This window comes from Oryx dammah, unplaced genomic scaffold, assembly GCF_014754425.2.
Source record: "Oryx dammah isolate SB20612 unplaced genomic scaffold, SCBI_Odam_1.1 HiC_scaffold_27, whole genome shotgun sequence".
In the NCBI taxonomy this organism is placed as follows: Eukaryota; Metazoa; Chordata; class Mammalia; order Artiodactyla; family Bovidae; genus Oryx; species Oryx dammah.
The window spans coordinates 89,350,472-89,376,924 of NW_024070211.1; the positions used below are offsets into that span (position 1 = coordinate 89,350,472).

The following is a 26,453-nucleotide window of genomic DNA, read 5'->3' on the forward strand; positions in this document are numbered from 1 at the left end:
GAATATGATCATTTTTTGAGAAATGCTCTTCTTTGACAAATCATTTACATCTTTTTTTTTTTTTCAAAACTCCTGCTTTAATGATTCTACTTCAAATCTTACAAAGTTCTACCTGTTACACTTTTTTATATATTGAAAACCTTAAAGTAGGTAGCAAAACTATATTTAATGTATCCAATCAGGATAATTTCCTAAAATACTTTGTATGGTTTTTAATGATGGTATTTGTAAAAATAATCTAATTAAAATGTTTGTAAGAATATTGAATGCCTTTTGGAATATGAGAATCTATTTTAAATTCTTTAGGTGTGTACTTACCTAAACCAGAATCTTTTAACTTGAGTGTAACCCACGTATCTAGGCAGTAGGGTGTAAAGATAGAAAAATTTTCTATATGTAGTTTTACGAAACTGTTGACTTCTGCTTTATTATAATTACATGATAGAGAGAGCATGTTTAACCAGAGTGAAATTTTCTCTCTGGGAAGGCAGTGGTTGGATGGCTATGGCTAGGCTGCCTTCCATTCTTCATTTTTTAAGACAACCCATGCTCTCAGAATCATTCTGCTTATGAACTTGAGTCACCAGTCACTAGGAGGAACATAGAACTCTCAAATGGTCCTGTTAAATGTTCCAGTTATCTGTCTGTTTTAGACAGTTTATAAATTTTGATCATGTTAGCTTATTTGGATATTGTCAGAGTCAGCTCTGTGAAATATTGCAAGCAAGATGGGCAGCTATTCTAGGCAAGGTGAAAATCAAAGTTATATCTGGCCCATAATTCTGGCCTTAAGCTGCTGCCTCCTCCTTCATTTATTTTTGATAACATACTTAATTGGTTCCATGTGGGCAAAGCAATTTACCCTGAGATGATTATTTCTGCCAGTGGGACATGCAGGCTCAGCCATCTGCAAGGAAGAACAGTTGGCTGCTGCAGATGAAGTGTTTGCGTGTTTGCAGCTTTCGAAGAGGCCAGGTAGTTTTACAAATTAGAACAGACACACACACACACAAGTTCTGCCTATGAAAGGCAAAACTCTAAGCAACAAAGCAAGCAAATGATTAGAACTAAGCAGCAAATGAAAATACATCAGGGAAAAGGACAGACAGCCTCCCCTGACATTCCTTATGGATCCTCTTCCTTAAATGCCAAGGAGATCCTGGTGTGTGGTACACTCTTAAGAGCCTGACTCTCATAGGTGTATCCCACCTGAACACAAGTGCAAGGCAAAGAATACAAGTACTGGAGGACAGACCCTTCAAAAGGAAGGACAAGGCAGCTCAGGGATGGGGAATGGAGGGGATGGCTAGGAAGAGCTTCCAGGAATCATGAATCCCTGAGGCTGGAGCTAGGATCCCACAGTGCATTCACACCCCCACCATGCCCTCAGCATGCTGCCCCTGACATTGGCTATGGGCTCCCAGGCCTTGTTAGGAGGGTCACCTCTGCACAGGCAGCATGTATTTTAGTGACAAAGACTATTCTCTTAGCTGACACTTACTATCCCCCGGGATGCCTAATTATGTCATGCCCAGCCCAATAAAAATTTTAGATTGAGCTAAAGAAATGATGTTGATAAGAAATGATCAAACATCAATAAAGTTTTAATGACTGAGCATAGTATTTATATTTGCCATGTAAATATGTCTACTTAAGTTGACATATAAAAGTCAATGATAGGAAATCTAGAGTGCCCTTTGTTAATTGATATTTTTACTGAGATTATTATAGCTACTTCAGTATTTGTAAGAAATTATATGTAGAGATTCCATGTGTACTTTACCCAGTTTACCCGAATGGTGACATTTTAAAAAGCTGTAGAATAATTTCACAACCAGGTTATTGATGCTAATACATTAATTCACTGGTTTTATTCAGACTTCCCCCATTTTACTTGGGTTCATTTGTGTATTTTTGCATGAGTATTTTTGTGTATTTATTTCTACATAATTTTATCACATGTAAGTTTGTGGATCCACCACCAAGTCTAGACACTAAACAATTTCAGTAGCACAAAGATTCCTTCTGTTGGCCTCATTCACACCATGTTCCTCTGACCCTCTTTCTACTACCACTCTCATCCCCAGCCTCCTAGCCACCACTAATCTTTTTTCCACTTCTAAACTTTTCTCATGTAAAAAATGTTACATAAATGGAATGTTACATAAATGGAATCATACAGTATATAACCTTTGGGGATTGACTTCTTTCACTCAGGATAATTTCCTAGAAATTCACCCAGGTTGTTGACTATATTAATATTCATTATTATTGCTGACTAGTGTTCCATGGTATGGATGTACTGCAGTTTGTTTAACCTTCACCCATCGAAGGACATCTGGGTTGTTTCCTGTTTGGTAATGTTACAAATACAGTTGCTGTGAACATTGTGTACAGTTTTTTGTGTGAATATACATTTCATTTCTCAGGGATAGATGCCCAGGAGTGCAGTTGCTGAGTCATATGATAGTTGCATGTTTGGTTTTTTAAGAAACTGTCAGGCTATTTGGATAATCCTTTTAAAAAATAATTTTAAAAATTCCTGTGTGCATTTCTATATAACACCTACAACTACATGCCCCACACTGTTATATTGCTGTTTTTTATGTTTTGTCCAGCATTTTACAAATTCTCAAATATAGGGCTCAGTTCAGTTCAGTTCAGTCGCTCAGTCGTGTCCGACTCTTTGCGACCCCATGAATCGCAGCATGCCAGGCCTCCCTGTGCATCACCAACTCCCGGAGTTCACTCAGATTCACGTCCACCGAGTCCGTGATGCCATCCAGCCATCTCATCCTCTGTTGTCCCCTTTTCCTCCTGCCCCCAATCCCTCCCAGCATCAGGGTCTTTTCCAATGAGTCAACTCTTCGTATGAGGTGGCCAGAGTACTGGAGTTTCAGCTTTAGCATCATTCCTTCCAAAGAAATCCCAGGGTTGATCTCCTTCAGAATGGACTGGTTGGATTTCCTTGCAGTCCAAGGGACTCTCAAGAGTCTTCTCCAACACCACAGTTCAAAAGCATCAATTCTTCAGTGCTCAGCCTTCTTCATAGTCCAACTCTCACATCCATACATGACTACTGGAAAAACCATAGCCTTGACTAGACGGACCTTAGTTGGCAAAATAATGTCTCTGCTTTTGAATATGCTATCTAGGTTGGTCATAACTTTCCTTCCAAGGAGTAAGCGTCTTTTAATTTCATGGCTGCAGTCACCATCTGCAGTGATTTTGGAGCCCCAAAAACTAAAATCTGACACTGTTTCCACTGTTTCCCCATCCATTTGCCGTGAAGTGATGGGACCGGATGCCATGATCTTCATTTTCTAAATGTTGAGCTTTAAGCCAACTTTTTCACTCTCCTCTTTCACTTTCATCAAGAGGCTTTTTAGTTCCTCTTCACTTTCTGCCATAAGGGTGGTGTCATCTGCATATCTGAGGTTATTGATATTTCTCCCGGCAATCTTGATTCCAGCTCGTGCTAGTTGCCAGTTAACACTTTCAGACTCTTTGAAAATAACCTGTGATCTAATAATCCTTTATTGTTATTTTTAATAAAAGAAAATAAGAAATACAAATAAAATTTAAAAATATAAAAACTTCTCACTTCACCATGTAGGCTTTTATGCTCGATCTGTATGCGAGACAGCCGAAGAGACACAGATGTATAGAACAGTCTTTTGGACTCTGTGGGAGAGGGAGAGGGTGGGATGATTCGGGAGAATGGCATTGAAACATGTATAATATCATATAAGAAACGAATCGCCAGTCCAGGTTTGATGCAGGATACAGGATGCTTGGGGCTGGTGCACTGGGATGACCCAGAGAGATGGTATAGGGAGGGAGATAGGAGGGGGGTTCAGGATTGGGAACACGTGTACACCCGTGGCAGATTCTTGTTGATGTATGGCAAAACCAATACAGTATTGTAAAGTAAATAAATAAATAAATAAATAAATAATCTTCTCTCTTGATTTTTTTGGTAGCCACACCATATCCTGGTGGATTTAAGTGCTTCACCTGCGAAAAGGCAGCAGACAATTATGAGTGCAACCGATGGGCTCCAGACATCTACTGCCCTCGAGGTAAACTCTCAGTAGGCACGTTGGACTGCCCAGAGCTGTCCTTGAGTGGAATGCCTTGTTGACTGTGTTGTGATGCATGTATGAAAGAGGCATGCTTACAGTCTCAACTTCTCTTGTCTAAGGCTATTAGTAGATCTTTTATGCCACATCAATAACTTATCACCAGACACTGTCAGAGCTATAAACTGATCTGTAGGCTTATCCCCTTTCTTATGAAGCATCGTTGGAGCTCCAAAAGAGGTAAATGATACTTCTTACCCCCAGGCCCGACAAACGCTGGACAAGAAGAGAAAAACCAGCCTGTAATCCACTCTTGGAAGCATTAGTCATTGCATAGGAACTTCCTTTAAGTAAAAATATGAATTGCTATTCATATAAAGATCCCATTTATTACATATCTTGCCAGAGGCTTCTATCCTGAGACTGCATGAAAGCTAGAATTCTAAGTGTCATCATCGCACAAATAAAAACCCTGAGCTTTTTTAAACTATTAAGTTCTCTTTGAAGGATGAGATGGATGCCCTATGGATCATGAAATTTTGACTCAAAGGCCTGTTTCAAAATGAAGTAGATGTTTCATATTCAGGTCTCTTTTATCCTATAGAATCAAATAAGATGGTTATATTTTTACATGGAGTCACTGTTAACTGGCTCTTTTAGGTTTGAAGGAAAGTCAGTTCATTTGATGGGGAGATGATACGGATGGGGTATTTTATTGACAAATATTTGAGCATATAGTAAGATAGACTTCACTGCTGATCTAATTCACTTGTTAAAATGACTGAATATACCAACACCAAACCTGCTATTTTTTCAATGTAATGCAAGAGCTCTTATACTCACCCCAGTGGAAGGCACGCTATTTCTCCTGGAGGACTGGGCATCAGGAGAGCATGGAGATTGCAGTGAAGGGCAGGTGTTATCTCCCTAAGCCAGTGCTATTTATGTGGTGCAGGAGTCTCTACCCAGACTGCCCAGCAGAAATACCTGTGGGTCTTTTCAAAATCATCTGGACCTGTGTCCTTCCTGGACCAGTGGTTCTCAAACTTAATCAAGACCATCATTCCCTGGAGTGCTTATTAAAATACAGATTTTGGCCCCCACCTCCACCTCCACCTCCCCCTCCTTCCTAGTTTTTGATTCAGTAGATCTGGGATCGAGCCTGAGAGTTTGCATTTCTAAAGCAATCCACAGTGTTATAAAAGCTGTTGTTCTGGAGGTCAGGCATTCAGAATCACAGCTCCAGACCACCTGAGCCAACATCTCTGAGGTTAGGGCCATGCATCTGTGTGTTTAAATACCCCAGGTGATTCTAATGAACAGTCAGGCACAAGAAACCCTGGGAGCTCCTCTCCCTACTCAGAGAGCAAAATGTAGTATTGTCATTTCTAGATTCTCGTTTACTTTGATTTGGAGTTTCAAAAGACCACAGGGAAGAAGAAAATATGGAAACACTGAAGATCAGCTTAATCACAAGCTAGGTATCTAATCAGCCAAGTAATCAAAGAGAAGTCCTGTCTGCATTGCCGTCTGCAGTCAGGCATTCATTCCAGAATCAGCAATATTTTCTAATATTATACTGCAGAGTGAATTTCGGTGGGTTGCTGATGGACTTGGTTAAAGCATGGCTTCTCAAACTTGGCGGCACATTGAAATCACAGGGGAAAACACTGATGCCTAAGCCCATTCCCAGAGATTCATATTTAGATGGTGTGGGTGCAGCCAGACATATGAATTTTTGAAAGCTTCCCCAGTACTTCGAATAGGCAGCAAAATTGGAGAATCACTGTAAACAGTGACTCTGGACAAAACAGGATGATTTGCTTGTGTGGCCAGTAACCTTTGGGCTGGTTCCTGCTGGGACAAAGCTGGCAGATGAGCTTTTGAAACCACTGGCGCTGGTCAGAGATACTGTATGGGAAACCCGACAGTGCTTCTCTGAGATCACCCTGGCAGAGACAATGCAGAGGAAAAGGAGGGCTTGTGAACTGGTGCTCTCTTGGGCTGTGGGCTGTATTTCACAGAGGCCCTGTCTGAGTCAGGGGGTGTACAAGTTTATTCCTGACACAAAGGGCAAACAGGGAGTGCTAGTACTCTGAATTCCTCTCCAGACACAAGAAAGTTCCATCTTCATGCTTTCTTTCAAGGTCAAAATCTATCCTTCTAAAGTACAGATACCTGGAAATAGCACAGGTCTTTACACAATTTCTCCTTCTCCCTTTTTTATCCTGAAATTTATAGGATTAAATGGAAAGTGATGCCCTGAGGTTCATGACACAGAACCACTTATGCCAAACCCTTTGGGGGATTATATGGTGAAAGATAGGAATCAGGTTTCTTCTTTCAAGGAGCCGGCAGTTTAGCCAAGGAGATACAATCTGGACATATCAGATGTCAAAAATAGCAGGACAAAGGCTAATGCCAAAGGCAGCATGGCATTAAATGCTGTGGGGGTTGAAGGGGAAGAATTGCAGTTGAGGGGCTGAGGTTGCCACTGACAGTGTTATGGGCTGGGAGATGGCTGCAGCCCAACAGGTGAGCAAGGAGGGGGAGGAAGAGTGAAGGGGGCGTGCCTTCCAGGAAGTCACTCAGAGCAGAGGCATGGGTGCGCCCATGTGGGCTCAGCAGACCCTGAAAGACCTGAACTGCGTATAGCAGAATGTGCTTGGGAATGGGAGGAGCAGAATAGAGGAGCCATGCTGTTTTGTGGGGTCTTGAACATCAGGTAAGGTGTGAGAACTGGAGCTGTAACCTGAGAAAAGATTCTTTCTTGTGCAGCCATGATTCCCGTGAGCCATCGACCTTTCTTCTGGGTTTGCTCCAGATTTTTCTAAGGATGAAAATAATGCCATCATTACTAGTGCGTGATAAGTCACTTCACTCGTGTCTGACTCTTTGCAACCCTATAGACTCTAGCCCGCCGGGCTCCTCTGTCCATGGGCTTCTCTAGGCAAGCATACTGGAGTGGGTTGCCATGTCCTCCTCCAGGGGATCTTCCTGACCCAGGGATCGAACCCGAGTCTCTTACATCTCCTGCATTGGCAGGTGGGTCCTTTACCACTAGCGCCACCAAAATGTAAAATGTGTCTACTGAAAACTACTCATAAAATCTACATTTTCCACCCATTTATTAGTTTGAAACAGCTATAGGACTACTAACAGGTATGGTAAGGACAGCTCAGTAGTTTCTTCTGAGACATTCCTTGTTTTTTGTTGGCTTATTTTGTGATCTATTTAACTAGGTTTCAATTAACACCTGATATGAAAATAACTGGTTGAAAGTAAAAAATAACCAGTTTGTGTAAATATTAAATTTTATCCCTATGGAATAAACTTGCATCCCAGATTGCTTAGGAGATTGATTGGATTTCAAGTTCCTCTCATTCTGACTTTTGAAATGTGTGTTATAAAAGTGCTTTCTCCTCCATTACACTGTTACTGCCTTTGGCACTTATAGATTCATGGGACCATGTTCCTTCCCAAGACATGAGAATTTAGGACAGCCTCCATCATGGACTGCCGTTGTTCACCCCTCAGCTTGCTTTAGTCCCTGAGCACTTCCTTTGCAATAACCTAAATTTCATCAACTGCTCATTATAAATCTATGTAATTTTCTTATCTCTATGAACCAGAATGGGAAAGGATCCGGAAATCATATTATATGAGGGACCAGTTGAAGAAACTGGTGAAGGCAAACAAGAGTTGAGCATTCTGTGCTCAGAGGCACGTGTGTTTGCCTGTGACTTTTCTCTGTGCTGAGAGATTAAAATCTCCTTGAGACAGGGACTGTCTTAAGAGTTTATTAAGAGTTTGTAGAATTAAATATCAAGTCAAAAACATTGCAGTTTTTTAAAAGGCTTATTCTGTGGAAGATACCTAAGCCGCTAAGGATTTCATGTTTCTTCTTAATTATAAAGTGCAGGTGGCTCCCTTGAGGGTAAACTCTTCCTTGGAAATTTCTGCTGATATAAAGTCTGGCCAGAATTTTGAGATAGAGGGACATATTCTTTTCATTCCAGCTTCTCTGTTGCTCACTGTCTTTCTGGGAAAGTAAAGAAAAATCTGAGCATGTCCCTTGGCAGCTCTTTCTGTATCTGTTATCTCATTTAAACAGGGAATACAAATGTGACCCCCCAGCTCAACTGAAGACAAGCCCCACAGTTACAGATTTTCAGGAAAATCTTCCTTATGGTCAATTTTTTTCAGATCGAGCCCAGGCTAGACAGACAGTCTTTCTGTTTACTTTACTTAACTGTGGATTTTTTTTCTCTCTCTCTTTCAGACAGTTTTATTCATAGGACATAGCCCTTCAGGGTTCCTGCCCTTATACAGGAGTCTGTACCTCTACACCCCGTGAGGATCCAAGGCTTTGCATCTTCTTATCTTTTATGTCTTAGCCCTCCTGTCTCCCACCAGGGTAGAGAATTCAGTGCTTTCCTCAGTGTTGGCCCCTGGGGTTTCCCTAGCTTCCTGGAGAGTTCATTTGTACATTTACAAAAGGTATTGGTTATCTGTTATCCAACACTTCTGGCTGCTATGTAATGAGGTAGTGTTCAGGTGATCTATTTGTCATATTGCTAAATGAAAGTCTTATATTTCATCCTTTTAAATTAAAAAAAAAACTTTTTTTATTGCAGTGTAATTACTTTGCAATGTTGTGTTAGTGTCTTCTGTACAATGAAGTATATTGGCTATATGTATACAGATAGGTTCCCTCTTGAGCCTCCCTCCTATTTCCCCATCCTACCCCTCTAGGTCATTGCAGAGCACCAAGCTGAGATCCCTGTGCTGTGAAACCCTTCCCACTAGCTATCTATTTTACATGTGATAGTGTATTTATGTCAGACCTAATCTCCCAATTCATCTCACCCTCCCCTTACCCCTTTGTGTCCACACATCTGTTCTATTCTTGTTTTAAAAACAAACTTTTAAGAATTAAAGTTTAACATACATTCTGGAAAGTGCATAGACCATAAGTGCACAGTTTGTTGAATTTTCACAGCATGAACATGCAATGTATCTGCTGTTCATGTTAAGGCACAGAAGTCAGGGTGGCCCAGAAGGCCACTGGAGGGTCCCCAGTCATTACTGTCCATCTCCGGCAGGCGATACAGTTGTGAGTGTTGTGCAGTTTTATATAACTGGAACCATACAGAATGTCCTCCTTTCTTTCCCACCTTCTGCATGTGAAATTCATCTGTGTTTTTGTGAGCAGCAGTCATTCTTTCTCACAGAAGCACAGTAGATCATTATATGAGCATACTAAAACCCATCCATTCCACTGTTGATAGGCATCTGGACTGCTTCTGTGCACCGCATTTTTGCATGTATCCTTTGGTGCACCTGTATATGCATTTCCACCAGGTCTGTCCCAGGAGATGGGGTTGCTGGGCACACGGTACTCATGCTTTGGCTTTACTGGATTTTACCTAACAGTTTCCAGAGTCACTGTACCAATTTCAGCCTCTCCAGCAATGTGTGAGAGTGCCAGTTGCTGCACCACCTTGCCAACACTTAATATGGACAGAAACAATAGAAGCTAGAAGTGGATGGAATGACATTTCCTAAAGCTCCAGAAGCACATAACCTGCAACCTATAATTCTATACCAAGACTGTCAGTCTCCCTCCTCTGTACTCCCTTGTCTCCTGGCTGCCCCGCTCCTGCATTCCTGTTTGTGCCTCCAGTTGAGACAAAGGCTCTGCTTAGCTTCTCCATCTCCCAGCAGCATTTTCTGCCTGGCTTCTCAGCCTTTTCACCTGTGTATTAGCAAATGCCTTGAGGGCAGAATAGGTATAGAGTGTCAGGTGAACCTTAATGCATTGTTGGCTTGGCTGGTATCTTACTCACCAAATCCCCTCTGCCTTGGTAGCTCACCTATGCTTTCACAAGATTTTGGTTGTTGTTTTAATATTATCCAGCTATTTTAGTTTTATGCTACCATTTCTTGCTTCATCTCAGGTGGCATTGGAATTCTCAAAATCACTCTTCAATTAGAACTTTCCAGCAACTTTTTAACCAAAAGTTCTGCTATCAGCCTAAGCAAGATTTTTTTTTTTTTGGTACCCTTAGAACATCTGAGGTCAAACCAAAAATCAGATTGATTATATTCTTTGCAGCCAAAGATGGAGAAGCTCTATACAATCAGCAAAAACAAGGCTGGGAGCTGACTATGGCTCAGATCATGAACTCCTTATTACCAAATTCAGACTTAAATTGAAGAAAGTAGGGAAAACCGCTAGACCATTCAGGTATGACCTAAGTCAAATCCCTTATGATTATACAATGGAAGTGACAAATAGATTCAAGGGATTAGATCTGACAGACAGTCACTTAAGAACTCTGGGGAGGTTCGTGACAATGTGCAGGGGGCAGTGATCAAGACCGTCCCCAAGAAAAAGAAATGCAAAAAAGGCAAAATGCTTGTCTAAGGAGGCCTTACAAACAGCTATGAAAAGAAGAGAAGTGAAAGGCAAAGGAGAAAAGGAAAGATATACCCATTTGAATGCAGAGTTCCAAAGAACAGCAAGGAGATATACGAAAGCCTTACTCACCAATCAATGCAAAGAAATAGAGGAAAACAGTAGAATGGTAAAGACTAGAGATCTCTTCAAGAAAATTAGAGATACCAAGGGAACATTTCATGCAAAGATGGGCACAATAAAGGACAGAAATAGTATGGACCTAACAGAAGCAGAGGATATTAAGAAGAGGTGGCAAAAATACACAGAAGAACTATACAAAAAAAGATCTTCATGACTCAGATAACCAAGATGGTGTGATCATTCACCTAGAGCCAGACATCCTGGAATGCGAAGTCAAGTGGGCCTTAGGAAGCATCACTATGAACAAAGCTAGTGGAGGTGATGGAATTCCAGTTGAGCTATTTCATATCCTAAAAGATGATGCTGTGAAAGTGCTGCACTCAATATGCCAGCAAATTTGGAAAACTCAGCAATGGCCACAGGACTGGAAAAGGTCAGTTTTCATTCCAGTCCCAAAGAAGGCGCAATGCCAAAGAATGTTTAAACAACCACACAATTGCACTCATCTCACACACTAGCAAAGTAATGCTCAAAATTCTCCAAGCCAGGTTTCAACAGTATGTGAACTGTGAACCGTGAAATTCCAGATGTTCAAGCTGGGTTTATAAAAGGCAGAGGAACCAGAGATCAAATTGCCAACATCCGCTGGATCATCAAAAAAGCAATAAAGTTCCAGGAAAACATCTACTTTTGCTTCATTGACTACGCCAAAGCCTTTGACTGTGTGGATCACAACAAACGGGAAAATTCTTCAAGAAATGGGCATACCAGACCACCTGACCTGCCTCCTGAGAAATCTGTGTGCAGATCAAGAAGCAACAGTTAGAACTGGACATGGAACAACGGATTGATTCCAAATCGGGAAAGGAGTACGTCAAGTCTGTATATTGTCTCCCTGCTTATTTAACTTATATGCAGAGTACATCATGAGAAATGCTGGGCTGGATGAAGCACAAGCTGGAATCAAGATTGCCGGGAGAAATATCAATAACCTCAGATATGCAGATGACACCACCCTTCTGTCAGAAAGTGAAGAACTAAAAAGCCTCTTGATGAAAGTGAAAGAGGAGAGTGAAAAAGTTGGCTTAAAACTCAACATTCAGAAAACTAAGACTATATTAAAAAGCAGAGACATTACTTTACCAACAAAGGTCTGTCTAGTCAAAGCTATGGTTTTTCCAGTAGTCATTATGGATGTAAGAGCTGGACTGTAAAGGAAGCCGAGTGCCGAAGAATTGATGCTTTTGAACCTGGTTGTTGGAGAAGACTCTTGAGAGTCCCTTGGACTGCAAGGACATCAAACCAGTCAATTCTAAAGAAAATAGCCCTGAAGATTCATTGAAGGACTGATGCTGAAGCTGAAACTCCAATACTTTGGCCACCTGATGCGAAGAATTGATTCATTAGAAAAGACCCTGATGCTGGGAAATATTGAAGGCAGGAGGAGAAGGGGACGACAAAAGATGAGATGGTTGGGTGGTATCACGAACTCTATGGACATGGATTTGAGCAAGCTCCGGGAGTTGGTGATGGACAGGGAAGCCTGGTGTGCTGCATTCCATGGGGTCGCAGAGTCGGACACGACTGAGCTACTGAACTGAACTGAGCTGAGAGCATCTGACCTACTCCAACTCAGTGTTTCTGTCGAAATATTTTCTGTTAACAGAATTGCCGCAGATAGGAAGCATCGATTTCATGCTTTTGCGTTTTGCTTTGATTTTAACTACTGTCCACCATAAAGTTCTATTTATCCTCACTCGAGTTGCATCCTTTTCAGTCACCTTCTTAGTCTTTGTCTGGAGATAAACACATCGCTCTCTGAGTTTCAGGGATTTGCTTTAAAGCAGAGATTCCTGAAGTGTGTCACTTGTCCTTAAGAACTGTGGATGGTGTTTTTAAAAAAGAGAGAAGTAACTGTTTAGTAGTTTCTTCAAGAGATGCTGACTGCAGGGTAAAGGAGAGCAGTTATGACTCAATCTGGTTGAAAAGTGTTTATTTACTTTTCCTTTCTGCCTTGAGTCATGTCTTACTTGGGAAAAGAAAACAGTGTTTTTTACAGGCCTGTGGATAGCAGTTGATAGGACTAGGAAAGCCACGAGATTAATCAGCTGCCTGGACACCAGAGGAGAGCATGTGAACATTCCTAATTAGGGTACATCTTAAATAATTCAGCTTATCTGCAACTCATTTGTAGTTCATCTTTCTTGTAAGTCTATTTTTCTTCATCGTGGATTCTTCTTTTCTTTCAGTTTCATTTAACTGAACTTAAAATTGAGATATCCATATAGAATAGTGAACAGCATGATGAATTTTTACAAACTGATCTTACCATGTACGTGGCACCCACATTAAGAAATTGACTGTATTGCACTCCCCAGTACATTCTAGCATGTCTGTTTTCAGTCACTGTCCCTACCACCAAGGGCCCTGTTATGGGCTGAATTGTACCATCCACCAAATTCATTCCAGTACCCCCAAATGTAACTATATTTGAAGATGTCATTGGGGTAGGTTCTAACCCAATATGACTGGTGTCCTTATAAGAAGAGATTAGGGCACAAACATGCAAAGGGAAGGCCATGTAAAGATATATAGAGAAGATGATTATCTATAAGAAAGGTGAAGAGACATCAGAAGAAATTAACCTTGCAGACATCTTGATGTTGGACCTCTAGCCTCTAGACCTGTGAGAAAATAAATTTCTTTGGTTTAAGATCCCCAGACTGTGCGACTTTACTATGGCAGCCCTAGAAAACTAAGGAAATTATCCTCCTGATTTCCAATAGCATAGATTAGTTTTGTTTCTTATCAGGTCTTTTAATAGGAGTGGAATCATACAGTATATACCATCTTGTATCTGAGTTCTTTCCCTCAATGTTATGGGAGATTCATTCATTTTGTTAGGTCTACTTCTAGGCAATTTATTCTCATTGCTGTGTGGGTATATGCCATAACTTATTTATTCATTCTATCATTGGGCATTTTTGTAGTTTCCAGTTTTTTTGTATAAATACTTTTTCTATGAACATTCAAGTACTTATCTTTTTTGTTGGATGTATATCTAAGGGTGGAATTACTGATTCCTAAGATATGTATAAGTTTCGATTTAGTAAATCCTGGCAAGCGATTTCCCAAAGCAGTTATACTGTGTGAAGGTTGTGCTTCTGATTGAAATATAGTATTATTTCACTTTCAAATTTGAAGAGATCACTCAAACTACAGAAATGGAAGAGATGTTATAGATATCATAGAACTAAGTTAAAGAGTTGATTTGGTTCAACCTTGAGTTGAAGAGACCAGATATATATATTCTTTCCACCCATCCACCTGTATTCTTAATACATTAAGCACCTGTTATATTATGCAAGGTCCTGTGCTGTATATTGGAGTGGGGGTGGGGAATGCTGACATACTCAAGAATGAACTTTAATCTCAAGAAGATTATAATCTTGAATAGTTTATCTTAACTGAGAGTGGTTTTGCCCCTCAGAGGACATTTACTAATATGTTTCCATAGTATGTTTGGTCGTCACAGCTTGGGGTACTACTGGCATCTCGCAAGAAGAGGCCACAGATGCTGATAAATATACTACATTGTACAAGTCAGTTTCCCAACCCAGAAGTAGCTAACTCAAAATGTCAGAAATACTGAGGATTTTTGGAAAGACAGAGCAGATGTACTTTTCTGTTCCTCCTGCTAAGTACAACTAAATTCCTGAACATTATATATATTGGTGAAAGGAAAGACTAAAAGAGAGAAAAAGGCAGATTAGCTAAGGTCCTCATGACCCAAGGAGGTGAGTTCTCTGGTTTTGTTTTTGTCCTATACATTCCAGACTTGGAGATGGCAAAGCTGGAAACCTGGAAATATCACAGGCACCAAAATAATAAACTCCAACAAAAGTTATCTCTCTGTAGCCAAAGGACCAAGAAGGAGGCAGCCTAGAAAGACAGAAATCTAGATAATAACCACTCCAGCCGAATACCACAGAAAACAATTGTAGGTTACCACCACCCCCATGCTAACAAAGGCTTAGAATTCCACCATGAACAAGCTGTAATGAGACATACTAACCTCCCCTGAGATGCTGAGATTCCCCCTGGGTGGTAATGAGGCCTCCCCAATGGTGTCAGTACAGACCATGTCTGGGACCTGGACTTGTACCATTATCCAAAAGTAATGACGTTGTTCTTCCCCCAAATCCCTGTTGGGACTGTGTCAGAGGAGGCCAAGTGGAGAGTCAGGACTCTACTAGGGAGTGTGTGGTAATAAGGCCAGACTCCCACTAGTAGAGTGGCGTCAGTTGAGGCCATGTGGGAATTATTAACAAGGCACTCCTACCATTCTTAGCCAAGAAGGTATCATAGGAGACCTAGTGGGGAGCTGGAAATCCCACCCAGAAGTAATGAGGATAGCACTCCCAGTTGTGAAAGGAGACAGTAGGGAGCCTGGACTTGACTGCTACCCAGCAGTAATGAGGCTGCAGACCCCCTCCCCCTACTGGGACTGAGTCAGAGGAAGTTAGCTAAAACAGGAGGTTTAAATAAGATCTGAAATGTTATAATACCAAAATGTCTAGGTTTCAATAAAAAATCACTTGTCATACTAGGAAGATCTCAAACAAAATGAAAAAATGACAATTAATAGATACTAACATCCAGTCCCATCACTTTATGGCAAATAGATGGGGAAACAATGAAAACAGTGAGAGACTTTATTTTATTGGGCTCCAAAATCTCTGCAGATGGTGACTGCATCCATGCAATTAAAAGACACTTGCTCCTTGGAAGAAAAGCTATGACCAACCTAGACAGCATATTAAAAAGCAGAGACATTACTTTACCAACAAAAGTTTGTCTAGTCAAAGCTATGGTTTTTCCAGTAGTCATGCATGGATGTGAGAGTTGGACTATAAAGAAAGCTGAGCGCTGAAGAATTGATGCTTTTGAACTGTATTGTTGGAGAAAACTCTTGAGAGTTCCTTGGACTACAAGGAGATCCAACCAGTCCATCCTAAAGGAAATCAGTCCTGAATATTCATTGGAAAGATTGATGCTGAAGCTGAAACTTCAACACTTTGGCCACCTGATGAGAAAAAATTACTCATTGGAGAAGACCCTGATGCTGGGAAAGATTGAAGGTGGGAGGAAAAGGGGACAACAGAGGATGAGATGGTTGGATGGCATCACTGATGTGATGGACATGAGTTTGGGTAAGCTCCCAGAATTGGTGATGGACAGGGAAGTCTGGTGTGCTGCAGTCTATGGGGTCACAGAGTCTGACACGACTGAGCAACTGAACTGAACTGAGCAATGAGATATCTACAAAGATGTTTGAATTAGCTAACAAAGATTTAAAGTAACCATACCAAAAATGTTTCAATGAACAAATACAAACACACCTGAAACAAATGAGAAATAAAATCTCAGCCAAAAAAAGAAAATATAAAGAAGAACCAAATGGAAATTTCAAAACTGTTAATACTGTAGCTAAAAATTAAAACACCATGGATGAGCTCATCAGTAGAATGGAACAAATAGAGGAAAGAATCAGTGAACTGGAAGGTAGAACAATAGAAATTACCAAATTCTGAACAACAGAAAGGAAAAAAAAATAATAATTCCCTCTCAAAACAGAGCCTCAGGGATCTGCAGGAGTATAGCAACAGATTTAACAGTGTGTCATTGGAGTCTCAGAAAGATAGAAAAAGGGCAGAGCTGAAAAAAGTACTCAGAGAAATTATGGAGGAAACTTTCCAAATTTAGCTAAAGATGAAATCCTGCAGATTTGAGAACTCAAGTGAACCCCAAAGAGGATAAAACTAAAGAAACCTACACAAAGACACATAATAGTCAAACTTCTGAAACTAAAAACAAAGAAAAATACTGAAAGATGAAGAGAGAAAAAACACCTTGTCAGAGAAAAATTATTTGACAAGAGTTCTCATCAGAAACCATTGAGGATGGAAGGAAATGGCACAACATTTTTCAAGCATTAGAAAAAAAATAATGCAGAATCCCATATCCAGAGAAAATTTTGTTTGGGAAAGAAAGGGAAAATAAGACATTCTCAGATGAAAGAAAACAAAGAAACTTTCTCACCAGCAAACCTACTCTAAACGAATGGCCAAAGTAAGTTCTCTATACAGAAAGAAAGTGATGAAAAAAGAAAATTGGAATATCAGAAAGGAAGAAAAAACATGGTAAGCGAAAATATGTCTTTGATAGTACAATATGACCATACTTCTACTCTTGAGTTTTCTAAATTATGTTTGATGGTTGAAGCAAAATTTGTAGTGCTGTCTAATGTGGTTCTAAAGGTATGTAAGGGATTATTGAAGACAATTATATTACAAACGAGAGGGTAATAAGACATGGACAGAGGGAAGATTGCCATGCTTCACTTGAACTGATAAAATGATGCCAGCAGACTGTGATGTTATGTGTGTAACAATACCTGAGCAACCACTTAAAAAAGGAAGAAGCTATAAAAAGAGATACATCCAAAAACACTGTAGAAAAATCAAAATGGAATTCTAGAAAATGTTCACAGGAATGGAGGAAAAAGAAAATAGACAAAACAAGCAAACACAAAGCAGAACAAACAGAAAATAAAAATTAAAATGGCAGAATTAAGTGCTACCATATAAATAATTAATTACATTAAATGCAAAATTAAAGAAATGGATTGGCAGAGTGTACTAAAATACATAACCCAACTTTATGCTACTGTAAGAAACTTTGTGTGTGTGAATTTCATAAAAATTACATTTTGTGTTTTCCAGTAGTTGATCAAGCTCTCTTACCCAGTTCTGATTTTAGTTGAATGCCTGTGAGTATCATAGTAAAAGACTTTTGTTTCACCACCTCTGGGAATTCCATGCAGTTGTGGAATATGAGATTTTAGAGGCTGAAACTAACCTGGTAGAAATTCAAATCCATCTTTTATCTTTTAGATAAAAGTCTTTGAAATCCTTTTACTGTGAAGTTATCAGCAGGCTTGATTCTCATATAACCTCATTACTAACCCAAGGATTATTCAAAATGCATAGAGAGCAGGGCTTGGGGCTGAATTTTTATTAATCCTACGGTCCAGTGATAAGTCACATGTGGTCCACCTAGTTCTGCTTGGGAAATTCTGCCTGCTTGCCCAGCCCTCCCTCCTTAGAGATCGCAATATAAATTCAAGGCTTTCATAAGTTATCCACTAAAGCAAGCTGTTCAACTTTGAGCATTTCCAACACCTATTTAACTAGCGAATCCTTTTCCACATTAACGTTTCACAATTCACCTTGGATTTTGTTTTAAGAATGGACATTTTCAAGGGATTCACACTTCAGATCTGAGGTCTCTATGGCTGCAAGTAATGGGGTGTTCTCAATGTATCTTTGTTTTATGGATTGGACTTGTTGACATGTAAGAAACAAATTCTTAACCAGTCTCATCACTGATCACCATTTTCCCCACAGAATGGCAAGAATTGGCTTATTACATATTGGGCTTTTGCATATTGTGCCCCCCCCAAAAAAAAACAGGTTCATCAATTGTCTCTACTTTCATTTAATTATTCCAGTTACTAAATTAAAAGAGAGTTTGTTATAAAAATATGAACAAAAAGTAGTAATATGAAGTTTACCCATTGCTATTTTATTGCTTCCTTAAAACAAAGTAATTCGATACTTGAGGGACAAAACCTAATTTCCCAAACTGAAACCATGTAATGATTTACTTATTCCATAAATGTGTGACTTATCTGCTCAGATTTACATTTGGAGCAATAAAACCTCTGGCAGCTGTTGCTGGTTGTCTGCGGGAAGAAGAGACAGAAGATAAGAACATTCCTGTTTTTATTGCTTTCTTGAATGTCTAAAAGTTGGGGTGGGGGCTGAGAAAGGCATCTATTAACATGGCCGTAAACATCCAGGTCTGGTACTAAAGTAAGCCAGTCCTCTTTGGAAGATGCGGTAAACCTCTCAGCGCACTGGCTTCCATTTGTTAAACACTGCTAAAGGCTTAAAAAAATAAGTTAAAAAATCATGCCACTTCCTCTTCATCAGAAAAGCAACCATTTCAATTTGAAAATATTTTAGAACTTTGAGAGAACCATCGCCAGATGCAAAACTTTCAGGTTTTCTTGTGAGCTCATAGGGTGACCTTACTTTTACCTACTCCAGACAGCCCCCACATCCTGAGCTTTCCTGAACTGGGACTAGGAACTTCCCTGACCTGGTCCCAAATGATGAAATTCTGGTTGGGTGCAGTGTGAGAACAGCCCTTTGGATACATTTTTACCCTTAGCACGACTCAGTCAGGCCACTCAGATTCTGTTGGGTGAGGGTGTCGGGGAAGAATATTAAACCCCTGATTTTCATGACCCTCAGAATATGTCAGTGTGGTATTAGCTCATTCTCTGGGCCTAAAATTCCTGAGTTTTCTTCTCTTAATTTTAGTACTTTGGTGAGGGGAATTTTTATTGCCTAATAAATAATATCACAGAAGGTCATAATTCTATTTTAGTCACTAAATATCCAAAATGTATAAAGCATGCAAAGTTGGGTCCAAGATATGGATGAAAAACATCTCGGTGGCATTTCTTAAGAGTTATTATTATTTTTTTCAATCTGACAGTGAAGCAGGAACATTCTCCTAAATCCCAGGCTTAGAAAGCTGAACACTGCCTAGAGGCCTTAAAGAATTACATTGACAAAGTCATTTTTCTTTATTCTTTAAATTGCAAGTTAAAAAATTCTCCATGGAATTTTGGAGGAAATCTCAAGTTTTCAGACTCCTAAGCTTAGAGGGACTCTGAAAACTCACTTCATGATGTCCATCTGCCTTTTTGGAAAGAAACTGAAATCACCCTGGGGAGAGATAACTCTTATTGCTGGATTAGTTTTCTCCTGTCATGAATTGTAGGATTCAATGCTCATAGGCTAAAAGTTGTTTCTTTTGGATGAAGTCATTTTCTCCAGATACAATGAATCTGTTTTTAATCATTCTGTCATACTTGGGAATAGCTGTTCCCCAATCTTGTACATGGGCTCACACGTAAGGACATTTATACACACACTTGGATGGACACACACACACACACACACCAGTCTCTGCTATAGTCTTTTCTTTCCTTGAAGATCTTCATTACCTGTCTCACTTTTTTTCTTTTAACCTTGCATTCTTTTGACTTTTCACCCCTTTGTCTTCCTGAAAATTATATGATTCCCACATCCTAAATCATTCCTCCAAACCTCTCGTGCCCTAAAAATAAAAATCAGTACCATGGCAAAATTTGGCAGTGGCAAAATTTGTTGGAAGACAAAGAGTGGTACCACTAGGTCTTGGTTTATGAAGATTTTATGGGCAGAGAGCAGTGTTATTCAGAAGGTCTCCTTCTATCACAGAGAATGGATCTCTCCAAGGAGATCTTGGGATTGGATATCAACTTAACACAGTGTATGTTCAGGGTGCCATTAGATCTTAGTGTCGACACTCCTGTTGTTTGGTTTTCATCCAGGATGGGCTAATGTTTCCCATCTCAATTAAAACATGTTTTCCCTATTGACAGAAACTAGATACTGCTACACTCAACACACCATGGAAGTCACGGGAAACAGCATCTCTGTCACCAAGCGCTGTGTTCCACTGGAAGACTGCTTGTCCACTGGCTGCAGAGACTCCGAGCATGAAGGCCACAAGGTCTGGCAACAGAGCAAATGACGGGACACCATAGTCAGGCTTCCTTCTCTCCAGATGCCCACTAGGGCTCGTGAGCTCCATGAGCCGACTACCCCATGTAGGCTGACTTTTGACTGTCTTCATACCATTATGAAAAGATGCTTCCTTTCATGTTGGTGCTAAAAGCATAAAAAAACTATATCAAGGTGTAGGATAACCAGTATAAATTATGTATACCAATATAAATTATGTAAACACAACACCAGGAAAGTATTGAAAATTATTGTTAAGTTCATTCAACTGAGGATGGACAAGGTAATTTAGCTTTGATAACTTTCTGTAAAGTGGAGCGCATATCTTTATTGGGACATTGATTTGGAAGTTATCTGCTGGCTCCTGGGGTCACAGTGTCGGACATGATTGAGTGACCAACACTAACACGTTGGTTCCTGAGTCATTTGAGCCAGTAACAGGAGACCTTGCTGTTTCCTGTGGGTTTACTTTCCTTAAACTCCATCTGGTCCCTGGACAGAAGCACTCAGTGTAGAACAGACTTCAAAGGCAGCCTTGAAGGAAAATTTCAAGACTCAGAGAAGGGCAGCCAGACTCATGATTGGAGCGGGGAACACCCCGGACTCTCCTGCCATTCATTCCAAGCTGGCTGTACCTGTCTTGTATGTCAGTCCTTGACCTTGGAGGCTGCCATCTTCTCCCCATTGGGCCACCTTCCTGGTGGCTGGAGGCAGCCCCCACTCTCACTATTAGCGGGGGCTTCTTTCTCCTAAGACAACACTCAATTTTCAAGGGACTTGTGAAATACACTAGAAATTCTTTTTTTTTTTTTTTTGGTTTATTGAGAAATTATGGTCATAAATAATAATTGAAATATGAAACATAAACCCAAAGGTTTTATTTGACCAGACCCCCCTACCCCACTCTAAGCTAAGCTTGGCTTTCAGATATTATGGTGACACTTTACCAAGAAGGAAGCTGTAGGTCAGAGAAGTGATTCATGTGCTCAGGTGAACTAGTGACAGACAGAATCCAAACTCACTTCTGACCTTTGGTTTCTCTCTTCAACATCATGTCTTCCTAGTCCATGTCACCTATGACCTAACTCAGATCTCTGCAAGATAACAACAAGATATTAAGCATCAAAGAGTTTTTCAAACATTACTGTGTGTAAGAATCACTTGGGGATCTTGTTCAAATGCAGATTCTAAATTGCTAAATTTTGGGTGAAGTTTGAGATTTTGCATTTCTAGTAACTTTGCAATTGAAGCTGAGATTACTGTACTTTGGGAGCCATGGCCTAAAATAATTTCTGTCAATAATCTTTCGGGTTTTTCTTCTTATGCTGCATGAGGAAAGCAGTATAAAGCAGGAGTAACTGCATAAATGAAAGCCCTTCAAATTTTAACTTACCCATGGGAGTGGAGATAATTATGCAGACAGTTCTAATGAAAGTTAAATAAGTTTAAATTAACTGGGTTGTAGGCATTTCACTTTCACTGTGAAAACGTAGCCAATTAATTACTGTCTTAACAGCTTCCTCAAGTAGTCAGAGAGCCTCTCTGACAAATGTAAGTTTGACAATTCTCATTTCACAGATGGAATAACTGAGACCTTGGAAGGCGGTAAAATGATATAATAGCCACATGTTGTTGTGCTCAGTTGTGTCCGACTCTTTGCAATCCCATGGACTTAGCTTGCGAGGCTCCTCAGTCCATGGAATTCTCCAGGCTAGAATAATGGAGTGGGTTGCCATTCCCTTCTTCAGGGGATCTTCCCCACCAGGATTGAACCCAGGTTTCCTGCATTGCACACAGATTCTATTATCATCTGAGCCACCAGGGAAACCCATAAGAACCACTTGGTAGAATGTGAAAAACAGAACGCATACCCCTAGAAGTTTAGTCCGGGCAGGAGGTTTTATTTTGATCACAACCCTTCCAGGTGAAATTTCATCCCACCCACTTAAACACAGAGTTGGTGTTTCCGTTGTAGAACAGGTAATTTTCATTTGAGTCTTGCTGTGAGGGAGCCAATTCCTTCAAAAGTCTCTGCCCCCTTCATCTGCCAGCTCCTCATCACCCTTCTTTTTCTCTTCTTTCTTTCAGGTCTGTACTTCCTGTTGTGAAGGAAATATCTGTAACTTGCCGCTCCCCCGAAATGAAACTGATGCCACATTTGCTACAACATCACCCATAAATCAGACGAATGGGCACCCACACTGCATGTCCGTGATAGTGTCCTGCCTGTGGGTGTGGTTGGGACTCACATTATAGCAGCTCAGAGACACCCTGTAGTAGCAATCCCTGGGGGCCTTGAGGGTCCATAGTCATGCATGAGGCATTGGCCTGACAATAGTCACATATGTGAAAACACAGCACTCCGGATGTCTTCACAGCCAAGCACTTCTACTTACCACAAGGAACAAGCATTGCTTCAATGTAGTCATTTCAAGACCTCATCAAAGCAGCCTGCCCCCAAACAACCCCTGAATTCTATGCCATAAGCATTTGTTTTCCCTCCAAAAAATAGTTTTTCGTTTACTGCGATCTGGGGCTCTTAGTTTGGAATACATGCACGAACCACAGAAGTCCTGGGACCCTCTGAGATGTTGTGTGTTCTCAGTCGCTCCGTCGTGTCTGACTCTTTGTGACCCCATGGACTATAACCCACCAGGCTCTTCTGTCCATGGAATTTCCTAGGCAAGAATACTGGAGTAGGGTGCCATTTCCTACTCCAGGGGATCTTTGCAACCCAGGGATTGAACCTGAGTCTCTTGTCTCCCGCACTGGCCGGTGGATTGTTTACCGCTAGTGCCACCTGGGAAGCCCCAGTATGTTATATGGACACATATAGATCTGTGTTCTTCAGGAGAAAGGTCAATGACCACTGATTTAGGTGGTCCAACCATGAATTCACTTATAGCTTTAGAGTTTTAAAAACTTTGATTCCCAAATGAATAGACAATTTTCTTGGCAATTCTGATCTAAGTCCCTAGAAAAATAGTAAGCATTTTGTCCAATTTAACTGTCCCAATATTCTTCTCCAGTGATAGGAATCATACTCCCCTTTTTTCTGCATGGGATAAAAAAAGGCAATCATAAGGTTTTTTGTATGAGAGGAGAGGTGGCTGGAAAAGGACTTTTCCCAACTTAATTGAATTAACGTTCATAAGGCAGCTGTTTATCCCTTCATATAATTGGTGAGATTAGCCTTGACTGGCACCTAATTTTGCTCCATGAAATTCTGGATTCTACTTGGACCAATAGGTTTCCAAAGTGGCTGACAGCAAGATGGGCTTATTTCCTCCAAGCGTGAGCTTCTATTCAGGCATGGCTAATCGAGACAGAGAAAGGATTTCAGAATGAAAGGAAGACATGTGGAATTGATTTGTGAGTGCCCAGTCAGTGTCTCTGCCAAACCTTTCATCTGCAATTTACACTGCCCAAGAGCCTCCTTTGTTCTTTCTCTTCCAAACCCCCGGTGACTTCAGGGAGAAGTTTCTGCATTATGTTGTCTCCAGGTTGATAGGGAAAGAAGTTGTAATATCCCAGGATGAGAAGCAAGTGGGCCAGTAGGGTCATGATGAGAACAGTACAAAAACCCAGAGAGAAGTTTTTCTTGGTTTCAGATGATTGCTTTTGAATGGTAAAACTTTCACCATCCTTCCTATATTTTTGGCACCTCAGGTTACAATTTTTTCTTCTTCCTTATAAATCACTTATATAATATTTATTTTTGTATGGCATAACTAGAAACTAAGATATATTGTAAAAGATTCTTTATTCTGAACAAAACAATCAAATCAGAACGCCTATTTTTCAACGGTGGTAGAGCTTGTAATATATCTTTGTTGAAAGTTATCTATAATACTTGCACCAGTGTTGAAAAAACTTATGAAAAAGAGTAACATGTTGGCCTCAAGGTTTTTGCTCATGGTTTCCTCAGTGTTGCTGTCCAAGAGGTATTCAGGTGGTGAACATCACTGGTATGAGTTTCTCAGCAGGGTTAGGGCATATCTTTGCATGGACCTCGGTGGAATCATTACTGATTAGGAGGACAGTTGTTGATTAGGAGGACAATTGTTGGGGGCCATCAGCCCTGCACAGGAAGAGATCTTGGACTCATAAAATGAGACACCCCCTCCCCCCACCACCACGAAGGGACCAAATGGGAACTGACATCAGAAACTCTGATACAAAATCATTTTGATTGCATCAAATGGCCTTAATTCTGAGTTTGGTAGGCTTATCAATATGTTGCTTACAGTTGGGGTAGGGGAAGTAGAGGGAGAGAAAGCAAAACATTTACTAAGCACCTCTTAGGTGCCAGACGCTAGGCTAAGCACTTTACGTGAGCTGGGTCATATAAGCCCTGTGAGAACCCTGTAAGGAATGTTACTACTATTTACACTTAACAGATGAAGGTACTGAGGCTCTAAGAAGCTTTTCCTTCTGGTTTAGGTTATGTGGGATGAGGCGGGATGGAAGAGGAAGGGAAGGTAGAATTGCCACCCCTAGGAAAACTCCCAGGCCTAACATCATGGGTATTTTTTCATCTTATATGTGAATTTGTTTAGTCCTGCTTCTACAGGATGTCATTTGTGTGTGACCTCAGACAGTGTTTCTTCTTTTGGGGGGTGAGGTATGGCTTCTTCATTCATTCCTTTTGCTATCAAAGAGGAGGCAGGTGGTTCCTACCTCTGAAGATGCCATAAGCCAATGACAGTTTGATGTTGTATATACCTACAAATACATTTTCATGCATGGGTCACTCTCCACTGACACCTTCCACGTACTGCATGTGATTAGAATAAGAGATAAAGTCCAAATCTTGGTTCTTTGTAAGAAGGCACCTCTCCGAAGCCTCCCTGACTGGTGTGGAGGGACCAGTCCGCAATGGTGCAAACTTAGCTGCCACCCAAGGGGTCACTGCAAACTCCACATGGGTTGACTTTGTGCACCCGTGTGCCTATAGAATGGCTGGTATTTCACTCTCTTCAAAGAAAGTAGTTTACTCACCAACCCCAGCCTCGAGGAGCCAAGGAAGGGCTATTCATGTGGAAGGTCCAGGACCAATCATCCATCTGAATTTCTACCACCTTAAATCTTCCATTAAATCCTACAGTTGGTGATGAAATGCAAAGAGCCGCAATGTGTATATGAACCTACGTGCCATTTATTTATTTTTAGATTTCCCACAGCATTCACATCAATATGGGATTTAATGCCTAAACTTTGTAAATATTGTACATATTGTAAATCAATGAATAAAGATTTTAAGTGTATCTCATCAGGCTCCTCCCTTCAATGCACATGCCAATCAATGACAAAGGCACCCGGGTTACGTACAAGGCATTGACTGGGCTCAGTGTTGAAGGGAACTTCCTTCCAGGAGCTCACTTAGTTGTATAGACAAGAAATACATGCATGAAAAGACACAAGACAGTTCATCCATGCCAAATGTTTCATGCAGACAGTAAGTGCTGCAGAAAATCAAAGAAGGAAAGATTACCAGACCCTTCAATCAGATCTGCAGTTTCCCTAGACCATTTTCTTTGTTAAATCAGGAAATAGAAAAAGGTGTGTGTGTGTATCTATATATTTAAGTGCTATCCCATTAACTCGTTATTTTTACATTTTATTTTATTCTTGGGGTCGATTATATTAGTGATGATGCAATAGAAAACATTTTCCCTTGACAGTATCTTCTGCAACAGGAAACAAATATTTAAATAGTAAAAATGTCATTTTTAGCTATGCAACACTTTTATTGCATTTTTCTTAGTAAAATGATAGAAATTGAAAATGACCTTGAAAAACTCCAGCTCATTTATGTTTCCTGGTTATTCTTTCAGTTCAGTTCAGTTCACTCACTCAGTCATGTCCGACTCTTTGCAACCCCATGAATTGCAGCATGCCAGGCCTTCCTGTCCAACACCAACTCCCGGACTTCACTCAGATTCGTGTCCATTGAGTCAGTGATGCCATCCAGCCATCTCATCCTCTGTCGTCCCCTTCTCCTCCTGCCCCCAATCCCTCCCAGCATCAGAGTCTTTTCCAATGAGTCAACTCTTCGCATCAGGTGGCCAAAGTATTGGAGTTTCAGCTTTAGCATCATTCCTTCCAAAGAAATCCCAGGGT

The 26,453-nt window shown here is 40.5% G+C and overlaps 1 protein-coding gene across 1 annotated transcript in view; it reads left to right on the plus strand.

The window, feature by feature from the left end:
* The window catches only part of LYPD6 (LY6/PLAUR domain containing 6), a 38,724-nt gene extending 13,122 nt beyond the window's left edge, over nucleotides 1–25,602 (plus strand). The window contains exons 2-4 of the mRNA XM_040229012.1: nucleotides 3,984–4,082; nucleotides 20,189–20,319; nucleotides 22,419–25,602. Of these exons, the coding sequence (XP_040084946.1) occupies nucleotides 3,984–4,082; nucleotides 20,189–20,319; nucleotides 22,419–22,586 (398 nt within the window). The 3' untranslated portion in view covers nucleotides 22,587–25,602. The remainder of the gene's footprint in view (nucleotides 1–3,983; nucleotides 4,083–20,188; nucleotides 20,320–22,418) is intronic.
* Nucleotides 25,603–26,453: the final 851 nt, after the last annotated feature.